Source organism: Abrus precatorius, unplaced genomic scaffold (assembly GCF_003935025.1).
Source record: "Abrus precatorius isolate BTA unplaced genomic scaffold, Abrus_2018 Scaffold10, whole genome shotgun sequence".
NCBI lineage: Eukaryota > Viridiplantae > Streptophyta > Magnoliopsida > Fabales > Fabaceae > Abrus > Abrus precatorius.
This window is the reverse complement of record NW_020874292.1, coordinates 52,186-74,961: the sequence shown is the minus strand read 5'-3', so window position 1 is coordinate 74,961 and position 22,776 is coordinate 52,186. Positions and strand designations below refer to the sequence as shown.

The following is a 22,776-nucleotide window of genomic DNA, read 5'->3' as shown; positions in this document are numbered from 1 at the left end:
TAGACGAGTGGTTGCCCCCGATCTAGTCTCTAATTCGGGCAGGGACGTTGTCAACAATTTAAACCGCAAGTCTTTGTGGCAATGCTACGCCGAGCTTCAAGCCCGAGCCATGGTGATGCTCCGAAGGCTGGCGTTGGAGCCCATGCTGGAGTTGGAGAAGGTTCAAAGGACTAAACAAGAGAGTGAAGAAATCCAAGCTGCCCTTACCGAGACCAACAAGGGTCTGGAGACCAAGATCATTCAACTTAAAGAACATTACAGTATAACGGAGTGTCAACTTCAGAGCACCAAGCAGGCTTTAAGGGCTAAGGAAGCCGAGATGGAGGAGGCTTTAAGGGCAAAGTCACTGGAGATGGAGGAAGCTCTCAGAGCTAAATCTCTCAAAATGGAAGAGGCCTTGGCTCATGAAAGGCAGAAGGCAGAGGCTGAAATGAAGACATTTTCTGACAAATGTTCAGACAAGATGGTTGTCAAACATGAAGCAGGCTTCCAACATGCTGTCTGTCAATGTCAGGAATTTTGCCAAGTTCCAACCGACTTCCATTTCGACCTAACCAGAGACTTCTTTGGCGGAAGTTTCTTGCAATATGACGAAGTAGATGATGACATGGAGCCTGACGCCGAGGCCCCTAGCCGAATCCCAACAGCTGAGAATGCCCCTGGTCCTGATGCCGAGGAGAGGGGGAATTAACAAAAAAAATAATTTCTTTTTTGTAATTTTCCTTTGTATTCATGGGCCGATAGTGCCCTAGTTTTGTAATCCCTTTGGTTTAATCGATACAAATGCATTTTTTCTTCAGTCTTCCTTGTTACTTAGCCGAGTACTACTACGTATATTGTAAATAACATATATAGCTTGACTTTGATTAGATTGAGTATATCCGACTAGTTGATATAATGAAATCTTCCAATATACTGAAGAGAGATTGTATTTTGCTAATGTAAAAAATAAAATTCATTCATTCTTGACCGAGTAGGGGGTACTCGGGAGGGAAATAATTCAACCTTGGCCAAGTAGGAATACTTGAGAAAAAAATTAATAAATGATTCATCCTTAGCCGAGTAGGGATACTCGGGAGGGAATTTAATTAATTTCAACCTTGGCCAAGTAGGAATACTTGGGAGGGAATTTAATAAATGATTTATCCTTAACCGAGTAGGGTACTCGAGAGGGAAATAATTCAACCTTGGCCAAGTAGGAATACTTGGGAGGGAATTTATTAAATGATTCATCCTTAGCTGAGTAGGGGTACTTGGGAGGAAATTTAATTAATTTCAACCGTGGCCAAGTAGGAATACTTGGGAGGGAATTTAATAAATGATTCATTCTTAGCTGAGTAGGGGTACTTGGGAGGGAATTTTATTAATTTCAACCTTGGCCAAGTAGGAATACTTAGGAGGGAATTTAATAAATGATTCAAGACAATCGAGTAGCTGTAGAAGAAGTATTTTATTGATAATGTGACTCGTTAAAAACCTTCCCAGAAAAACCCTTTTTCATATTCTTTTAAGAGGACAAAACCTGGGTGAGGAAAAGAGTGCACTGATTACATATTACAAATGCTTAACTGAAATAATGCTTTAAATGTGTGCTGTTTCAAGTCCTCAGTATCGTCTTCCCTTCCAGTGTCTCTAGCTTGTATGACCCATTGTCTAGCCGAGCCGTTACCTGAAAAGGCCCTTCCCAATTAGCAGCCAATTTCCCTTCTCGTCGGTCCCGACGTGCTTTCCCTGTTACTCGCCACACCAAGTCATTAACATAGAATTGTCTTGGATTAATTTTTGAATTGAACTTCCTTGCCATTATCCTTTTGCTAGCTTCGACCACTATCGTTGCTTGACCACGTACTTCATCCAATAAATCTAGGTTGATGGCAAAGGATTCGTCGTTTGCCGATTCCTCAAATTGTTGTTTTTGAAATGATGGCTCTCCAATCTCGACCGGCACCATGGCATCAGTACTATAGGTCAACCAAAAAGGTGTTTCTTTTGTGGTTGTTTGTGACATACACCGATAAGCCCATAAGATCTCGGGCAACTTTTCTGCCCATTCTCCTTTTGCCGAACGTAATCGTCTCTTAAGTTCATGTAGGATGACTTTGTTCCCAGCCTCAACTTGTCCATTGGATTGAGGATACTTAATAGATGTAACCCTGTGTTTGATATGCAATCCTTCCAAGAATTCATTGAATCACCGGTTTGTCAATTGCAACCTGTAATCTGTGATAATGGCATGAGGGAGACCGAATCGTGTGATAATATTTTTCCAGGTAAACTTTGTACATTGTTGGCCGTGATGGTAGCGAGTGGTTTTGCTTCAATCCACTTGGTAAAGTAATCTATAGCGACAATCAGGAATTTACATTGTCCTTTTGCCAAGGGAAAAGGACCGAGAAGGTCCATTCCCCAAATGGCAAAAGGCCAAGGAGAACAGATGGGGTGAAGGGTATCGACATGTTGGTGTATGTGGGGACCATGTTGCTGAATGGAGATACACCTCTTTACAAAGATATCACAATCTTTGGATAGTGTCGACCAATAATATCTGGCTCTCAAGACCTTAGTTGTCATGGTTTGTCCACCGGAATGGGTACCACAAATACTTTCATGAATTTCCCTCATTACATAGCTGGCTTGGTCTTCATCTAGGCATTTCAACATGGGTGTTGAAATTCCTCTCTTATATAGTTCTTTACCGAGAAGGATGTACTTGGCTGCTTGCATTCTTATCTTCTTAGCCAAGATTAGGTCATTTGGTAAGCTGTTGTTGGTGAGATACTGAATGATTGGGGTCATCCAATTCTGAGGCCTATTTTCTATGTTCATGCACTTTTGTTTAGAAATGTTGAGTGTATGTATGTTTGGATGAATCACACTTTGTAACTGCCCTGGTTTCCTTTGGTTAGCCAGCCTAGCAAGCTTATCGGCTTGTACATTCATAGTCCTCGGTGTGTACCAAACGTGTACCTCGTCAAATTCTTCCTCCATATTCTTGAATTCCTGGTAGTATTAGAGCATAACTGAATCCTTCACCTGATAAGTTCCACTGACCTGTTCGGCCATTACCTTCGAATCGCTCCAACAAATGATGCGTTTCACTCTAATTTCTTTCGCCAATCTGAGATCGGCAAGCAGAGGCTCATAGTCAGCTTGATTATTGGATGCTTTGAATCCAAACCGAATAGATTATTCAATTGTTACACTATTTGGTCCCTTTAATATAATTTCTGCTCCGTTACCCAGTTGGTTTGATGATCCGTCTACATACAGGTTTCATATATCAGTGGTGATCTGTTTTTGGGTAATAAACTCGTTGACGAAGTCTGCAAGCACCTAAGCTTTGAGAAGGCGTCAGCTTTCAAAATGGATATCAAATTGGGATAGCTCGATTGTCCATGCCACTAACCGACCAGCTAACTCCAGTTTTCTCAAAATTTTGGCCATTGGGCAGTCGGTGCGTACGATAACCCGGTGGCTTTGGAAGTAATGCCTTAGCCGACGAACTGTGTGAACTAGAGCTAGCACTATCTTCTCCATCAACTGATATCAAGTTTCAGCACTTTGGAGTGTTCGACTGATGAAGTATACAGGAGCTGGTTCAGGTGCTTCTTGTAATAAGACCGAGTTGATTGCATTTTCTGTTACAGCCAAGTAAATAATCATATCCTGTCCGAGTTTTGGTTTAATCAACACAGGCGGTGCTGCTAACACGTTTTTATATTGGAAAAAGGCCGCCTCGCATTCATCGAATCAGGTGAATTTTTGCAATTTCTTGAGCAAATCAATAAAAGGCTGAGACCTTTTTGCCATAATATGCAGAAATCTGGCGAGGACAGCAATTCGGCCGGCAAGTCTTTAGACGTCTTTGACATTCCGAGGACTGGTCATTTCAATGATGGCTTGGCACTTGTCAGGATTTGCCTGGATCCCCCTTTCAGAGAGCATGAATCCCAGGAACTTGCCACCGGCTACTTCGAATGTGCACTTTTCAAGATCAAACCGCATCTTATGTTGCTTGGATGCGCCGAATACCTCATTTAGATTAGCAAGATGTTGCTCCGAGGAAATGGATTTGACTACCATGTTGTCAACATATACCTCCATGTATTTTCCTATTTGTTTTTCAAAAATTTTATTCATCAGTCTCTGATATGTTGCCCCTGTGTTTTTCAAGCCGAAGGGCATCACTCGGTAACAGAAATTTGCCGAGTTCGTGATAAATGCCATTTTTTCCTCGTCCAGGGATGCATCCAAATCTGATTGTATCTAGAGTAAGCGTCCAAGAAGCTGAGTATCTTGTGATCAGCTGCACCATCCACTAACGTGTCAATGTTTGGAAGAGGATAGACGTCTTTTGGACACGCCTTGTTGAGGTCTGTGAAGTGAGTGCATATTCGTCATTTCCTGTTGGCCTTCTTGACCATGACTACATTGGTCAACCAGGTAGAGTATCTTACTTCTCGGATAAAGCTGGCCTTTAGCAGCTTATTGGTTTCCTCTTTGACTGCTTTCACTCTATCACCTCTAATTTTTCTCTTTTTCTGTGCTATCGACTTGACTCCCTTATACATCGAGAGATGATGACAGAGAAATTTTGGTTCTATTCCTAGCATATCTGACGTTGACCAGGTAAATAAATCAGCATTTCGCAGCAAGACTTTCTAAAGGTCCTACCTTTCTTGTAGGGACAACCCGGCGCCAAGATAAGTGATTTGTTCAGGCTTCGGTCCCAATTGGAAGGGCTGCTTATTTTCGCTGGGCTCGACCTGACATCCTTCATCAATTCTGGGATCTAACTCCATATCCAGATTTTCTTCTGATCGAGGGAGGACGATATTGACGTCTCGCTTGTACTCCTGGAACGGTTTTAAGCGCAGGCTTGCAAAATAGCATTCTCTAACCGTCTTTTGGTCAGCATGTACTGTAACAATCCAACTCCTTTCTGATGGAAATTTCATAGCCAAGTGATGAATAGACATTATGACTTTCAATTTATTAAGTGATGATCGACCGAGTAGTATGTTGTACGAAGTATTCGCGTGCACCACCAGGTAAGTGACCTTAATGCGTTTTCTTCATTTTCGAACGCGAATGAGGTGTACAGGTCAATGCAACCACGAGTCTCTACTCATTCCCCAGAAAAACTGACCAGTGGTTCGTGATACCTTCTGAGTTCATCTTCTAGTATCCCTAGTTGTTTGAATGTGTTCCAGTAGAGGATATCGGCGAAGCTCCCCTGGTCAATTAGTGTTTTCCTGACGGTGCAATTGAGGATATCCACATTTATAACCATAGGGTCATCTTGCACTGGATCTATCCCTTGAAAGTCGTTGTTAGGGAATGTGATGAGGGGAATCCAAATTCTACTACCCAGCGATATATTGTTGACAGAGTGGACTTGTCTCATATGTCTCTTTCTAGCCGAATTGGAGGGTTCTCCACCCGCAAACCCACCGGCTATGGTGTTAATAACCCACTTTGGGTATTTCTCCCGTTCCTCATATCTGTTTCGCAGGAGGTTCTCTTGACCGGCTCTGTTGTCGTTTAGGCTGTTTATCCTTATATCTTCTTGAGGATTGGGGATATCGGTCTCTACTTCTTTCAGTATGACCAGTGGGATTTGTTTGCACAAATCCTCGAAGGTGCTCTTCTTTGATCAAATTTTCGATTTTATCCTTCAGGGCCGTGTATTCTTATGTGGTATGGCCCCTATTGCGATGATATCGGCAAAATTTGCTTTTGTCTGCTCGATGGGGGTATTAGCACGCTTGGGCATGCTCAATATTTTAGTCGCGAGAGCTTGGTCAAGTAGCCTAGATCGGTTGGTGTTGAGAGTAGTATATGAAGGATACTTGGGACCTCTAGACAGCCTCTCAACATCATTTCTTTTGACTTTGTTTTCTTATCGAGACTTGAAAGTTTTTTTTTTGTCCGCCTCTCTCGAATTGGATCCCCCTTGATCTATCCGGACTTGGTTCCGGTATTCAATTAACTCCTCCATTTGCATATATTTGGCTGTCCGACTCCTTAATTCGTTTAGGTCCATGGGTGGTTTCTTACATATGCTATTAACAAAAGGTGTTGGTCTAAGGGCCGTTATGAGGTGGTGCGTGGCCACGGCTGGTTTCAAATTGTGGATTGAAAGGGTTACTTTGCCAAAGCGTTTCATGAACGCTCTAAGTGTTTCTCCTTTCTCTTGGCAAATATTGACGAGTGCTAGGGATGTCAGGGGGTGAGCTCAGCTTATGGCGAACTGTAGATTGAATCGTCGTGTAAGGATTGCGAAAGAGTCAATGGAGGAAGGGGGAGTTGGGTGAACCAACTGAGAGCTGGTCCTCAAAGGGAAATGGGAAAAATCTTGCACTATAAGGCCTCGTTTTCTGTATACAAACCGACTTGGGTTATGAAAATATTCAAGTGTTCTCCTGGGTCAAACGTTCCATTATACTTTTCTAATGTTAAACCTCTCCAGTTATCAGGTAACTTAGCCTCCAGGATAGGCTGAATAAAAGGGCTTCGACCCGAGACATTGTCCCATTTAGTAGGGATTCCAACTTGTGGAGTTCCCTTAGGCTTTTCTTGCAGTGCCGAGGACTCTCCCTGCTCTTAAGCGAACGAGGTAGTCTGAGAGGGTATATGGATTTTAATTTCCTCCCTCAAGTTAGCGTTCTCCCTCCTTAAAGCTGACATCTCAAGAGCATCTCTCTCTCTGGCCTGTTGCATTTCCCTCATCTCGGCCTGTAACTGTCTTACTATAGAAGAGAGGCTTGCATCTCCTTCTCTTTTGGCCAAAACTTCAGGGATCAGTTGATTGGGTGTGACATCTTCCTGTTGACGAGAAGTTTGTCCTTGATAATTATGTCCCTCTTGTTGGCTTCTTATTAGTACCATGATGATTGAAAAAGTGAGGGACATCCTTCTGTATGTTGCTGACGTGGAGAGGGTACCTGCAAAAGGCACTCCGATGCTGAAGTCAGATCTCGATTCTGAGCAGTAAATACTATTTTAATAATTAAAAGTCAACTCTTTACCTATATTTCCTACCTTTCTTTTATAGGCATTGTTATGGGCTAATGAGTTTGTTGAGTCAACCTTGGTTTTGGCCCTTTAATTAAAATAAATAATATTCTGATTATTACTCTCAATTGGGTTAATTACCTCCTCATCTAACAAGAGGTGTTCGGTTATATTAGGCTGAAGGGGTACTCAGTTACCTTTTTTTACGAGTAGAACCGAGTAAGGCCTTATCCAGTACACTAAGGATAACAAAAATAGTCCAAGACCTTGGTGTTCCAATTCTAAAGTTTGGCATTTCAACACACAAAGCTCAGGCAACTTCAAATAGTTACATGTTCCAATGCTGGCTCTTAGCCTTGCATGTTCTTGTGTATATGCAAAAAGGCTTCACAAGTGTTTCAATGTTCATTCTAGCATTTCAATGCCCACATGACTCCAAAGTATATAAATAGATGTCATGAAGGCTAATTTAGGAATTCTTTCATATTTTACATTTCTTATTTTAGGATTTTTTAAACTTTAAGTTTTTTTTCTTTAGAGGTATGAGAAATTTTTTGGTGTCTTCCCAAATTCTCCAAGAGAATTTCTTCTATCATCATTATATGTGAAAATGATTGAAAAAGCAAGAAGCTTCTTACTAAATTTGGGCGTGAAAGACAAAGTGAGAAGGTGAAAATTTGAAAGTGATTTTAGGGTAGCTTTGACATGAATTAAGGTTTTTTTTTTAGACTTGGTAAATCATCATTGCTTTTGGTAGATTTTTACCATTTGGATAAACCTTGAACGTTACTTTATTCATGCATTAAATGGCTTAAGTCTCCTTGGTTTCTTTTAGGTTCTTCCTCCTTAAAACCTTTGATGAGTCACCATAGTTTGAAAATTTTATCTTCTTATACTCATTGTCATTTGCAATTCACCCTAAGCTTACACGTTGTAAGGGCCATTCATTGCCTTCTTTCCTAATCTTACACGTTGAAATGTCCCTAGTAGTTTCACATTTAAGGCTTGCTAAAGTGATGTCATTTTTTACCTATGTTTAGCCAAGTTTTGATTTTATCTTCACGATAATTAACTAACAATTTTGTTTAATCTTGACTCTTTGACTAAGATTTTTCCTTTTGCAATTAATTTTTTTCATTACCTAAATCTCCTAACTGTACACGTTGCATGGTTCTAGTTTCTTTTATCATGATTTCTTCTTATCTATTTGGTGAATTATGACTATTTGAAACACTTTCTTTTCTTTGTTCCTAATTCAATTGCTTTCTATATTAATAAAATCTTCTTCCCTTGATCTCACATCATTACTTATGTAATAGGTTACTTGGCATTAATTCCTTTTCACTTGCTCTTAGATCCGTTCACGTCACTTTGCAATATTTGCTCCCTTGTTCACATTACTTTGGTTGCTTTTACCAAGTCCCAATTTCAATTCTTTTATGGCTTCTACTTAAATCTCCTGCAACTACATTTTTGGCACCATGTTCCCCTTCCTCTTGGAGGTTCGTCATGGTTGGTTCGAACCATTCAGTTATCGTCCTCACCATCTATTTCATCTGCTTCTAAAACATCTCCTGAACGGACGTTTGCTTTCCCTCCAACCTGCATTCCACGTTCTCCATTCGACTCTCCATTTGTGTTTTTACCATCTAAACACTCCTAGGATCAGGAGCTCTAATACCAGATTGATAGGACTTTATATTATTATGGTAAAAAGACGAAACAACCAGGGAAGAACCCTGAATACATGACGATATTCTAACATATTCAAGTATTCCCTCCCTCACTCTCTCTTTGCCATTAGTTACACTGCAAAATCATTTTCTCTATTCCCCTTGTTACCCCCTCTCCTACGGGTATGCTTGAAGGGCCCAAGTTACCGCAACCCATCAGTATCGTTGAAAACTCACTTGAAGAATTTGAAGTGACGAAAAAATAAAACCAATTAGAGGAAGGAAAACCATTAGGCACAATGGTAGCGATACCAAAGATGAAGCAGATGAGGATGAAGATAGGATTAGGAAAAAATATTTTGTTGAGATTTGTGAAGAAATTACAGAGTAATATAAATTTTAAAATTATAAATAAAAAATTATTTAGCGATAATAATTAACTAGTATTTTTAATTATTGATAAACAAATATGTTTTAAACCTTTAGATATAAAATTAAATTTAGTAATTTTTGCAGGAGATTTCATCCCTCACTATTCAAAATACAGTAAATTTCACCGATTAAATTTGTTATAACTAGATTCCCGTCAATGGTCCGAAAGTTTTAATCACTTGGACATATTTTTTCTCGTAAACTCCTACCAACCCGCTCTAATTACACGTACAGCCAGCAACATTTTCATTCACTTTCCTCTTCCTTTTACTAACATCGTTATTCTATTTTGTGGTATCTGATGTGATGGTATCATAATTGATGATTTAAGTGTTGCATATCTCCTCACAAAATATCATTTTCCGTTTCCTCTGAATCTGATATTACTATTCATTGGAATCTTTCTTTGATGGACAAGGCAAATGCTGAACTTCAAAGAGAGGCAGCAGATCCTGCTCTTCTTCTTCACGATCAGGTGATTCTGTAAAACCCACTTTGATCCTTTGTTGAAAATCTCAATGCTGAAACCCTTTTGATTGTATCATGATTTGTCTTCAGACCAAATGGGTTTGTTTAGTTTTAGCTATAGGGACGTAGATGATGCAAAGTCCACTTTTTTCACCACTTGGGTTAAACTGTTAAAGAAACAAAAAATTTGCCTTTTGTTTTTTCATTGTTTGCAAAGAAAAAGAAAAGTTTTATACTTCACTTTTTCTTCTTAGTGTCATTGAACTAGTTTTGATGGCTTTTAAGACTTGTGCTGGGAATGGAAAAGGTGACAAGACCTCTTTGATTCCACAGTCCAGAAGACCAAGCCTCTCCTCTCTGCAAATACCAGCAAGGTCAATAGAAAATGCATTATCTTCTTCTTCCACAGATGGTTCTACGCTGTCAAGTCCAGGTTCCACTAGAGGACTGCCACCGAGGCCAAATTCAGCCAAAGTCAAGTCCTCTATGAGAACTTTACTTTCTGAGAGGAGCTTTAGGGCCAAAACTTGTTCACAGGACAGTGAAAGGACAGTTCTGATTGTTCCTTATACTTTACCATCAGATGGTCCTATGGATAATAATAATAATAATAATAAGCCTTCAACTTCAAGGTCCCTTTCTCTTAACAAGATTTTGTTCCCTTCATCAACAAAAGCAGCACATTCATTGCCTGTTACTCCAATTGCAAACTCAGGTGTAGAGAATGTACATGGAAGACACCCAGGGAATGGTTCTGATTTAAGTGTATGTTTCTGCTCTTCATTCTTGTTCCATGATATCAAAACAAATACTCTTATACTCTAGTCATCATAGTCTAAGTTCTTCAACAATTTTTAATATTGAACATGCTGTTGTATTTGATATTTAAATTATGCCATGTTGATGAATATTTTCATTTCGTACAGAAAATGGCCGTATATCAGCATATGACTCGATCGTTTTCAGTTCCAGTTAATGTTAAAGCCACTAATTTAAGGCCTACCGATTCTAGGGGCTTGATTCGTGTAATTTCAGCAAGATCACATCTGGCAACTACTGATGACATTTCAACTTCCAATGCTTTGGTGTCAGAGATTGGTACATGTTCATAATATATGGAACTTACATTACTTTCTTCTAGGTATCCTTTTGAAATTTCTTGATCAAGAGTGTGGGGTCTGACGCAGTCAGTTGTTTTGGCAGGCAACGATATTTGTTTAATCAGGCACTGAACCATAAATAATGTTAACAATGGAATGAGTTATGTAAATGATGACATAGAGGAAAGAAAAGATAGGAGTTATAATTTAATTTCAGAGTTTGTGCATAACTTCCAACAAGTCTCATGAAAGTGGCCATGCTTATATATGTCTATTGGAGCAGTAAGTAACAGTTGTTACTTTCAAGTTTTGTTTAATATATAAACACAAGGACAAAAAAGCTGTTATTTTCCACTTTGATAGGAAAGGAGGATGAGAACTTTGAGAAATAGCAGATTTGAACGAGATTTAGTTTCAGGCAGCTGCATCAAAGTAGCCTACTGAAGAATGAATGAAATATTGTTCTGGAATTTATTGCCTTATTTTCTTACCTACTGTTATTGGATGATTGTCTAAAATCTAAATCGTTGTTGAGGATGACTATAATTGTCTGAAAGAATCAAAGAAGAAACCATGATTTGAAATTATATTAAGCAAACTGCTCTTCTTAAACAGGGTATAATGCCAAAAAAAAAAAAAAAAACTCAAAACTCTTAAATAATTCATAACAACAGAACAAGCCTCATCCTGTTAGGTGGGTTTGAGTACATGAATCAGACAACAATATTCTGATCTTCTGAAAACAAATTTCAGAATTGGTTGAAATACATATTTTGTCTTGAAATAGTCTATCTCAATTTTGGTATTAGTCCTTATACTTGGTTGTGTTCCCAAGAACCAATTCCTTAACAAAAAGAAACCATAGGGACTTCAACCGAACTTTTTAAAGTATTGGAAGCAAAACCAAAATTTAGAAAAATTATAAGAACTAAAGTGTATTTAAGCCTTCAGAATGTTTTCATGAAGCTCTTTTCAATGGTTTGTCCTAAATTTTAATTCAGTCTTCCTCGCTTATGTAGTCTCCAAGAATCCTTTATAAAACTCATTTTTCCCAAATTCTTGTTTGTTCAGGTAAACATCTCAGAAGTTTCTGTGGTGTTGTTTTTAAATAAAATTTGAAGAATAATGTATATAGTTGATGTGGGACTTCAACAAACCTCCTCACACTCAAGGCTGGACATTTGAAAGTTGCACTATAGTTCACAGGGCCACTGGGAAAATTTGTGGGGCCAAATTATTATTTTTTCAATCAAGGGTGGCCCAATATTAGATGTACGATAGGTTTTAAATACCATATTGAATTTGGGCTTTAAGCCTAACTCAACCCTATAAGTTAGCTTGTAAGGTGAGGATAACTTTAGCCTTTATAAGTTCTTATTTAGCTATGTCTATAGTCCATGTGGGATGTCAACTGTAACTTTGTTCCATCTAAGAACATGTTTTGATCTTAACCTTTCAGATAGTTGTAGTAACTATCTTACTGTTTAAAACATTGCCTTTTTTGTTAAATGAAATTACTCAAATAAATCAATGTGTGTGGTATTGATCTTTCTTTCTTTTTGTTTTTATCATTAAACATTATTTTGTTGCCTTTATATCTGCATTATCAATGGTGAACTACTGTTTATGCAGGCATAATTTGCATAGTGCTTTTTTTGTTTTTAATTTTTCTTTACTATTCTCATTGTCCTTGATTATCTTGTTAACCATATGCTTAAATTCCTCTTACTCCTTCTCCTCCCTGTGTGCTGCCATTTCTTATTATCTAGTCTCTGAAGATGCTTCTGAGGATATTCCAGAAGAAGAAGCAGTTTGTAGGATTTGTTTGGTGGAGCTTGGGGAAGGAGCGAATACTCTTAGGATGGAGTGCAGTTGTAAAGGTGAGCTTGCACTTGCTCACCAAGACTGTGCAGTAAAGTGGTTTAGTATCAAAGGAAACAAGACCTGTGATGTCTGCAAGCAGGATGTACGAAACCTCCCTGTAACACTCTTGAAAATTTCAAATCCTCTAACTGTTGCTAGGCAGCCATCGAGTGCACCAGCGCCACAGCAGAGAGAAATAGCTTATTACAGGTACGTTTAATTGCATCAATGCACAACTCATTCTCATGTTGAATTCCCTCCCACACCATAGGAGAGACCTAAAATGGTCCTGTTGTGCTTAATTGCTTGATCTTGTGAGGTTGTTAGGTTTAGGGGTTTAGGTCTTATATGAGGTTGTTAGGTCTCATTTTCCATTTAGCTTTACATACTTGGTCTGTGAAGAATTATTGTACCTAAAATTGAGATCCAAACTATGGAGAAGAAGTGAGTGAAGAAGCCAAAAAGACTAATCTGTATGTAATTGGCTGCTTATTTTATACTGGCAATGTATTAATTAGAGTATGTTTACAATATTATTTACCACATAAAATGCTCTTCTATTAGAGCAGTAAGTTACTTTACACTGACACTAACTGCAAGATATTTCCAATAGGTTTCAATGGCTGCAACTAAAGTTAATTTTAAAGATTTAATCCTTGGAGAACAGTAGTTAATGAAGGAAACTGCTTCATACTGTGGAGGAAAACCCAAGATTCACCAAGCCAACCACAAAGCTTACTCTGTGTGAAATTGGCTGTTAGCTTGGTAATAAAAGCGTGCTGGATATTTCTGAATTTGAACAAAGTCACAAACTTATCAGGAGACAATGCCATAGAAACTGGCACTGATGATAAGAAAAGTGAATCCTTATTGAGAGAAAATCCCAATTCCAGCCCTACTCCCCCAGTGTGGATGCAGACCAATAGATCAGGAAAATGACACAACAATAACTCCCCTGGATATTCGAGGGACCTGGAAACTCTCCCACAACTAAATTATTGTTCCTCTCTGCTCTCTCTTTCCCTCTATTATTTATACTGTCTCTTCTATTTGCAATTTTGTAACTAGCTAACAAAAGTTCTCACTAACAGTCCCAGCCCAACAAACTAACCAACCAACTCTAACTAACTACATAGGGCTTATCTATCACAATGCTTTGTCAGGTCTACAAACTTGTGACAAACTGACAAAATACTGGCCAATTGCTCACTTTCTAATTATAATGTCATGTACAGGATATGGCAGGATGTATCAGTACTTGTCTTGGTCAGCATGCTTGCATATTTTTGCTTCCTAGAGGAACTATTGGTATGCTACTGATCTTGGAAACACTTACAAAAAAATTTGGATCATTTTTCTTGTATATTACAAATGAAATGAAATGAAGTGGGCATTAGGTTGGCATTGGTATAAACTTATAAGATTAAACCTACATAATTGATACTATTAGGGTGAAGGTGAACCTTGCACCTGCAGCTGTTTACATGGACCCTTTGTGTCAGATCAAGGGATACCATGACCAAAGTCAATAAACTTTTAGGGAAAAATTGTATGGCTCTTGGTGGCCTTTTCTCATTAAATAGACAGAAATCAAATCCTTGAAATATATCTAATCAAGATTAAGTACAAGTGGGAGATTGTTAGTATATGCACTAACAGCTTGAATATTTATATTTAAATATTATATCCCAAATAAGCAAGAAACACCTATAGGGTCACACGCATAAAACTAGTGCACTAGAAAGGTTATATTGCCTTGTTAGGCCAGGTTCATTGAATGAGCCTAACTACAGTAGACAAGGATGCAGATTAGTGTTAACCACCTTAGGAGTGATGCGCTAGAGCTATTTTTTGGTTGCTTATAAAGAGAAGAAGGGATGCTCAAACCCTAACATATAAGAATAGACCTAAATTGAAAAATTAGGTCAGCACTCTCTCTGCACTCTACTAGCACAAGGAGATTGGAGAGATTTTAATGAGAGTTTGTGTGAACTCCTGTAGAGATGAGGTTAATGTTTTCACAAAGGTAATATTCCAATCTTAGTAATTGTTTTTATGAACTTTGAAACATGAATGTTGCAAGAGCATTGAGAATCATTGTTTTTCCACTGTGCTACCTATGTTTGATTCCCAACAATTTAGGGTAGGATAATATTTTAAAGATAATAAATAAAATGAACATATGACACAATAATTACCACCAGCCCAAATAATGGTTCCAGCTGATGTCAAGTCATTAACACTTGGAACAACTGGCATAGCTGTTACTTGTTTCAAATAGGTAACATTTTGAGGGGTGCACAACCTTTTTAAGATCAGATGTGTAATTACCCAAAACTGGACAATTCTCAATTTATTGCATCTCATAATCAAGGTTATTGAATCACAATTCAAATAATGCAAGCTAGTTTTTCAATCCTGAACCATAAATTTTATTGATACGCAGGATTCAGATACACAATAAAAAATAACTTGAAATATATCATATAGATGATGTACTGTGCTCAAAATTCCTCATAAGTATCACAAAACAAAATCATACGACTGTGTGTGTGAAGCCTTTCTTTCAAAAGACTCAAATAAAATGATGGATTAGCCAAATATAGTACATGGAATGAATGAGTGACACAGTGAAACCTATTTTAAAAGATTGCAAATAGAGCATTTTAATAAATAAATATGGTGCATTTATCAGTGCTCCTTTAGTTCTTTTTCATTTAACAATTTAAGTTAATCTAACTTTTCAATTTCGTTGTTAAGAAATGGTGGAAGAAAAGTAAATTGGATGTTGAAGTTCCACATCAACTAGTGATATGACTAAAGTAGAATTTATAAAGGCTAAAACAATTCTCACCTTAGGAGCCAACTTTTGGGTTTGTTTGGAATTGCACGAATTCAATAATGTATTGTATGATTCAAAGTCATCTATGATTCTAAATTGTTCAGTATTTGAATCACCACTCGTAGGACTCTAATAACCAAGCTCATAATTTTAAGATCTATTTCATTATTAATTTTAAGGTCTATCATACTCTACCAGTCAACATTTTCTGCTAGAGCCAACGTCTCAATTAACTTGGGACTTTAGCACCTAAAATATCTTAATGGCTGCTAATGTTTGGCCTAGAACATTTATATAACTGAGTTTCTTGTACCTTGCATGAGTATTATTAAATTAAAATATTATTTTAAATAAAAGTTAAAAGTGTAGAGTATGATTATTTTTAAATGGAATAAGTTTATAAATTTAAAAGGAGAGTAAATATTTTTATTATTAATAATAAGTATCTTATTATATTAAATGAAACTGAATTAAAGAGGTAGGATTTTACAATTAAGAAAGAAATTATGAAAAATTCTAAATTCAAATTAAGATTGAGCTAAAAATATTTCTAATTTTTATTAATATAATGTGTCAAAATTCAAATTCAAATTAAGATTGATTAAGTAACAGTAATCTTAAAATTCAGTTTATCTAAAAACAATATATCTTCAATTTGATTAGTGTGTCAAGATTTAAAATTTAATTAAAATTAAAATTAAAATAAAGAAATGATATTTGAAAGGAATAAAAACTAACCAAAAATTAATTGGTCAATGCCAAAGAAGTCATGTGACTTAATGAGCTGGAGAACAACTCCTGAAAATACTTTCTTGTATGATTCAGAATTCAGTTTATCTAAAAACAATATATCTTCAATTTGATTAGTGTGTCAAGATTTAAAATTTAATTAAAATTAAAATAAAGAAATGGTATTTGAAAGGAATAAAAACTAACCAAAAAATTAATTGGTCAATGCAAAAGAAGTCACGTGCGTAATGAGTGGGAGAATAAACATGTAATTTATCTATGATGTCACTATAACAGCCAAGTCACTCATTAATGAAGATGTCATTCCATACATTTTGCTCATGAATGAATTTGTTTTAAAGGAGATACTGTTTCTTTGACTCTTTTATTACTTACAAGAAGGTCTTATTAATGTTAATATAGAATGTTTGGGATGATATTTTATATTTCCCCCTCGTATTTATTTTCTTGTTTTACTTTTGTTTTATTCCAAAATGTTTGTACAAAAGGTAGTATGTCTGATTCAATGATTTCTAGTGTCCCAGGTTTCAGATATGGGCTCTCATGCTCTTGCCATTTCATTACCATTCTCTTGCGTCTTTGGTCTCCTTGCATCTATGATTGCTTCAACCATGGGTAAACCTGCTTTTTCTATTTGCTTTAGCATATCAAAGTAATTTAGTTCTCTTAGTTTTCTCTGTTTTTTTTTACTTTTCGGGCCGGTTGGTTTTTTGCCATGAATTATGAGTAGAGTGCTTAAGAGAATTGGTGTGTCTTATCCGTAAAGCATTGAATAATAGTATTTGGGTCTTACTAGAAATGAAATCATATCTATATCTTCAAACATTTGGATACCCATAAAAAAGACTATTTTGAATATTTTTGCGTGTATTGCATTTGACTCAGGCCTAAATTTATACAAATGCGTAAGGATCTGGAAAAATGGAATTCCGATATTATATTCCTAATTACTGTATTTACATATATGCAATCTCAATATTATGTCACTAATTGTTGTATTTACATATCAACACTCTTCCTCAAGCTGGAGCATACATGTCATAGTAGTCATTAACAGCTGCTATCGCGGAGGTGTGGAGTGGAGTGATAGGGTGTCGTCATCTTGTTGTCGTCGTGTTTCATTGTAGCATCTGCCGTACTGCGAAACGCAGCCAAGAACAACGCAAATCGTGGCCATCACGATCACTATTTCATCCTAGTTCAAATCCCTATTTTACCCTTCCTTTCTGAATGTTGGGTGACCTTTAAGGAGGACAATCTTGTGATTTTGCCCCTCTTTTACATTTATGATATCTTTTTCTCCCTTATTGAGCTAGCCCTAAGCATCTGTCTCCTTCTCATCTCTTAGTTCTCCTCTTGTTTTGTTCTTCATCTTCATTCTCTGCGTCATTCTTTTGTTTTGTTGCAAGTTAAAAAGACATTTATTTTGGATTTCATTCATTGCACATTGTATTGGTTTGATGTTAAAAGACATTGGAAAAATAACAAGAGTCAAGAGGACAATACAAATAGGAATTAATTTTGTGGGCTTTATTTATAATTATTTATTGACTTTGAATATTATGAGGAGGTTCACAAATAAATTTGATATGGGTTAACAAGATTTGCCACAACATTTCTCACATTACAAAGGTTGCATAATTAAAAAAAGAAACCATAGAAAAATATTCACTTTCGATGAGTGGTTAAAGTTCAAAATGACCAAAGAAGTTAAAGAAAAAAGGGCAATAGACACTGTGCTGTAAACCTAATATATATTTTTTATGGTAAAATAGATCCATTCTAAAAAGAGAAGAAGACTTAAGCATAAAAGGTTGCAAGACTTGATTTTCATTGAATATAACCAAGCTCTCAATAAAAGTTTTGAGTGTTCTAATGAGATGATCCTATTCTCTTAAAGGATGTTGATAATAGTAATGATTGGTTGCTAGAAGGAATTAGTGGAGATGATGAAGGTGCTGTAGATGAATTAGTGTTTGATGATGATAATTTGATTTGGAGAATTATTACCAATGCAATTAAGACTAGTGAGCCTATAACCTATACTAGATGACAAGCTAGATCAAAATCCAAGATAATTACAATTGTTTCTTCCTCTACGTCTACGGGAAAAGGAAAGAAAATTGTACAAGAAGAAGAATGTGATGATGAAGACTTTGAAGGAGGAAGACCTCTATAAAAGTAGTGATAAAAGTAAAAATGAAGACATGAGAGATCTTGAAATGAAGATGATGATAATTATTAAAATATTAAATATTTGTATTTGAATATTAAATATTTTTAAACTTCCGAGCATTAGAGACTTGAATTTGTTTTATTCTTGTATTTTGTTGTTATTTGTTATTAACATTTGACATGTATTATATTCTTGAATTTACACTTTTTATCATTAATTATATACATGTCTTTAATTTGGGTATTTTGTATGTTTTCAGCATATATATATATATATATGTGTGTGTGTAGCTTAATTTATATTAAGTATATTTAAAACTTTCGAAATAGGTCATCCCACTATCTGCTATCCCACTAGCTGAGATTGACTATTATGTTCTTGATGTTTAGTTGATGAAGTGACCATTAATAAATGACATAATATTATTTTATTAATTTATTTATGGGTTATAATGTACTTTATCTTTTTATATTATTTAAAAATTTTAATAATTAGTTATCTTCTTTGAACGATGACCCTTCCCTTAGATGAACAACCTCTTTCAACCTACGACCATCATCACACCCTTGTCTCTTACCATTTGTTGGCTCTGCAACTTTAGTACCCAACTTTTCACCCGAGCTTCAAGTTCACCTTTATCATAAGTTTCACCCCATCCTTCAAATTCAACTTGTTCTGAAATCTGAATTTCCCTCACAAGTGCTTAATCTGGTTAAGATGATTGACATATGAGGCTTGAGGATAGTGATTATGGTGGGAAAGAGGGGAAGAAACTTCCCCCAATTGAGGGTCTTTGGTGAAGATGTAGCGGCGCCATCTCTAGAGGCTTCACACCAATGTGTTGGAATCCAGTGTGAATTGAGTTTTACATGAAATGAGATATGAATGAGTTAAGGGTCTATAAGGAGATGTATCCATTGTTAGGCTCCCTATTGAAAAAAATTCTCCCTCACCCAACATTGGTATTAGATCTAGGTCAATCTAGATGAATAGCTCAGATGGGTAAATGAGGCTGCCATAGAGAGGAACTCACAGCAGAGAAGCACCCATGATTTGTGAGAAACGATGACACTAGATGAGCTTTGAGAGAGCTGGTGGCACCTATGTGTAGAAAATGTGGAACACAAAAAGTGTTGTTGAGTGGATGGCAACCCATGTAAAAGAGAACAAGAGTTGCTCTACAGCTCTAGTGTAGAGCATGGATACTCGTGGAAGAAAGAATTTTTGAGTGTTAGAATTAAGTGTAAATTGAGTTCCACATGTAATGAGATATGAGCAAGTTAAAGGTCTATAAGAAGATAGATCCATATACCCATTACCTTAGGTGTTGAGGTTGCATTGTAGTGTCTTACTCATTGTTAGGTTCTCTACTTAACAAAATCTCTCTTACCCAACACAAGGGAGTGCTATGGAAGCCACCAAAGGATTTGGGATCATGCCAGAGCTCATGTTGCTCGCGTTCTCGCCATCTTAGGCTGCACAAAACGTCGTCATTTACACCACCTAGTCAAATTAGGAACTAGAGGCATCCATAGATGCCACATTTTGGAGTTTCTAGAATGTTCTAGGCTCTCTGGTTCCTTCCTCTTTTTTTTTTTTTCTGATTCCTTGAGAAAATTGATTAGTGTGCTTTCTGGAATTTTTCATGGATAATGTGCTTGCTTTGTTGTAACATTAAGATTAAAAGAGAGCACCTCCATACTGGGCAGTGTGCAAGCTACAGGCCGAGAGGGTTATTGAGTTGGGGGTTTTACTAGTAATGGAAATGAGAGTTTTGTCATGGAAAGGGGACGAGCAACATCGAATTTGGAAGGATGGGAATTTGTCTTCGGGTGGAAACGGAATTGATGAGCAACTAGTGAAGCTAAAAATGAAGTTAGGTTTTCACAACTCAGAGAGAGAGATTGATGGTGGATAGAGGGAGAGGAGTGAAAAAATGTGATTTAGATTAATTATTAAATTTTTAAAGTAATATAAATATTTTTTCAAACTTTTTTAAAAAAGTTAATTTTTAAATAATAAAATATAAAAAAATAACTATGTGGTTAGATTTTTGTTATCTAATATATAAATAACGGGAAACTAAATTTTTATATTTTTAGTGACTTGCAGTAACGATATAGACTAAGGACTATTTTCAAAAAAATAAATTTTATAAGATTAAAATTAACTTAAAAATTTTATAGACTATTTTTGAAAAGGAGTATATTTTTATGAACTATTTATTTATTTAAACTTAATCTACTTTCATAAGGTCTTTCCAACACACCCTTAGAATTTGGTTAAAAAGATAGAGTTGTTATATAAATCAAATGTTGGCATTTGTTCTTTTACTTTGAGCATGAAAATTGATTGGAATAGCACCAGGTACTCCCTGTAATTTTCCCCTTCATTAGAGTTAGGGTACGATGGGTACGTACTAAATTAAACACTTATTTATTGACATTAATTTTTCATTAACATAAAAATTTGTTAACTAATAATGATTAATGTGTTTTAACTATTGGAAATAATCATAATTTATGTGCTTAGGAAATAATATGTTTACGTATCACCTGATAAAATATTAAAATGCTTTAGTATTCATGGGTACTGGTGTTTAGGAAGTTGCACTCAATTTTAGCCTAAGAAATAGTCTCCACTAAAATAAGTCTATTACCAGCCTATAGTTATACATATGGATGTCTTGCATAACCAGTATACTACACATTCTACTGAATAATAAGCTGTTAGAACCCATGATCAAGATTTGATTCAAATTCTGGATTGTGCAGAGAATAATCCTAAAACGTGGCTTATTTACTCTAGGAGAAATAAGAAAATAGAAGGCCAGAGTAAATGATAGAGTAGAGTTATATGGTAAGGGCAATTATGCAACAATATTTAATTAATTACAGTTATGTAACAGTTATTGTTTCTGCAGCAATTGTTTAATTGTAATAGGGCATTTATTTAACAGTTATTTAATTGTATGATGTGTGGTTATAGAAATGGGTAGTTTCTGCTGTACGATATATCCTTCTGTTTGGTAAGGCTGAGAAGTTTGTCTCATTCTCTTAGTTCTCTCTTTCTCTCTAAATTCTCTCCCTCTACATTCAGTGTTAACAAATTTTGAAATCTCGTGCTTGTTTTGGTGGCAGTTAGTGGCAGTTACATGTGGGCTTATGCTTGCTTCCAGTTTGCAATTATCATCCTGTTTGCTCATGTGTTTTATACTATAGTAAGATTATTTAGTTTATCCTGTCTTGATGTTGTCATGTTTGTTCACCTCACTTTAATGAATAGGTCATTGAGTGTGGTAAGAGCAAAACTATAAAGATATCTTAACACACACCTCTTTGTACTTGTAGCTTAATGTCAATGCCATTCTCTCAGTTCTTCTCTCCTCATTCACTGGATTTGGGATTTCAATAAGCTTGAATACTCTGCTTGTGGAATATATTAGATGGAGAACAAGAAGGCAGATTCAATCTTCTAATCAGTATGTTAACACGACGCAGCAGCAACACCATGATCGTGCTCAGCAGCAGCAAGAACATCAAAGACAGCATCATCAACTGCAAACGCTGCAGAACCAACGACAATAGCTCCTCCAGCAACAGTTGATTCCACTGGTTGAGATCAATCTTTCACAAATATGAAGAATTTTGTTGTCTCTTATTTTAGTTCAGTTTTGACGCTACTCAGGTTTGGCCTTTCCACCTTGGTGTGAACCAAAATATTGCAGCTACTAAACACGGGTGTTTTCAACACAACCTGGTTGTGTTCACTAGTTATAGGCCAATTTTCATTTCCTTCAAATCAAACCAGAACACAAGTGTGTCCCTTGAAACAGGAAGTTCTGTACTTCGCTACTTAAAACAATTTCTTCCAATTCCAAACTTCAAGATCTCGTAAGCTCCATCTTCTTCCTTCAATTTATCAAAATTTCATCTCCAAAATCTACTTCCTTACGTGGCAAATGCATTAAACAAGTAACTTAAAACAAGTAAAATATCTAATGAAATTCAATCTAAATGTAAGATTACGTTTGATTTAAATAAAAATTTATCTATTGACTAATGTATGAATTTTACACATTAAGGAGATTTGCAATACCAAGTAAAATTTATGAGTTTAATTCTCATTTTTTATTAGAATTTAAAATTCTTATAATTCTATTTATCTTAATCCCTTATCAAAATTTTTAAAATTTTAAATTCTCTAAAAATAAATATCTAATCTAAGAGTTTTAATTCATTAAATTATAAATCTTATAAAAATTGAATTAGTTACTTGAAATATATTATTTGAATGCACTTAGTATTACATTAAATGCCTCCTAGACCTTCAATCTAATGGCTCGTTTGGTAGCTTGAATAGGATCAAGAAGAATAAGATAAGATTATAATATGATAAAAGTATGAATATTTTATGCATATTTGATAGAAAGAAAGATATGACAAAAATATATAT

General features: G+C 36.0%; 1 protein-coding gene across 1 annotated transcript; it reads left to right on the top strand.

Annotated features, from left to right (window-relative positions):
- Positions 1-9,570: 9,570 nt before the first annotated feature.
- On the top strand, positions 9,571-22,050 carry LOC113852761. Its single transcript, XM_027483129.1, has 8 exons — positions 9,571-9,597; positions 9,845-10,355; positions 10,517-10,688; positions 12,460-12,763; positions 13,789-13,861; positions 16,670-16,760; positions 21,462-21,541; positions 21,672-22,050. Exons 2-8 carry the CDS (start codon positions 9,864-9,866, stop codon positions 21,906-21,908), a joined length of 1,449 nt encoding a protein of 482 aa, XP_027338930.1. The 5' UTR covers positions 9,571-9,597; positions 9,845-9,863; the 3' UTR covers positions 21,909-22,050.
- The last annotated feature ends 726 nt before the right edge of the window (positions 22,051-22,776 follow it).

Coding starts and splice junctions, on each gene's coding strand:
- LOC113852761 (XM_027483129.1), top strand. CDS start 9,864: ATGGCTTTTAAGACTTGTGCTGGGAATGGAAAAGGTGACAAGACCTCT. Junction 10,689..12,459: donor TGCTTTGGTGTCAGAGATTG/GTACATGTTCAT, acceptor CTTATTATCTAG/TCTCTGAAGATGCTTCTGAG. Junction 12,764..13,788: donor AGAGAAATAGCTTATTACAG/GTACGTTTAATT, acceptor TGTCATGTACAG/GATATGGCAGGATGTATCAG.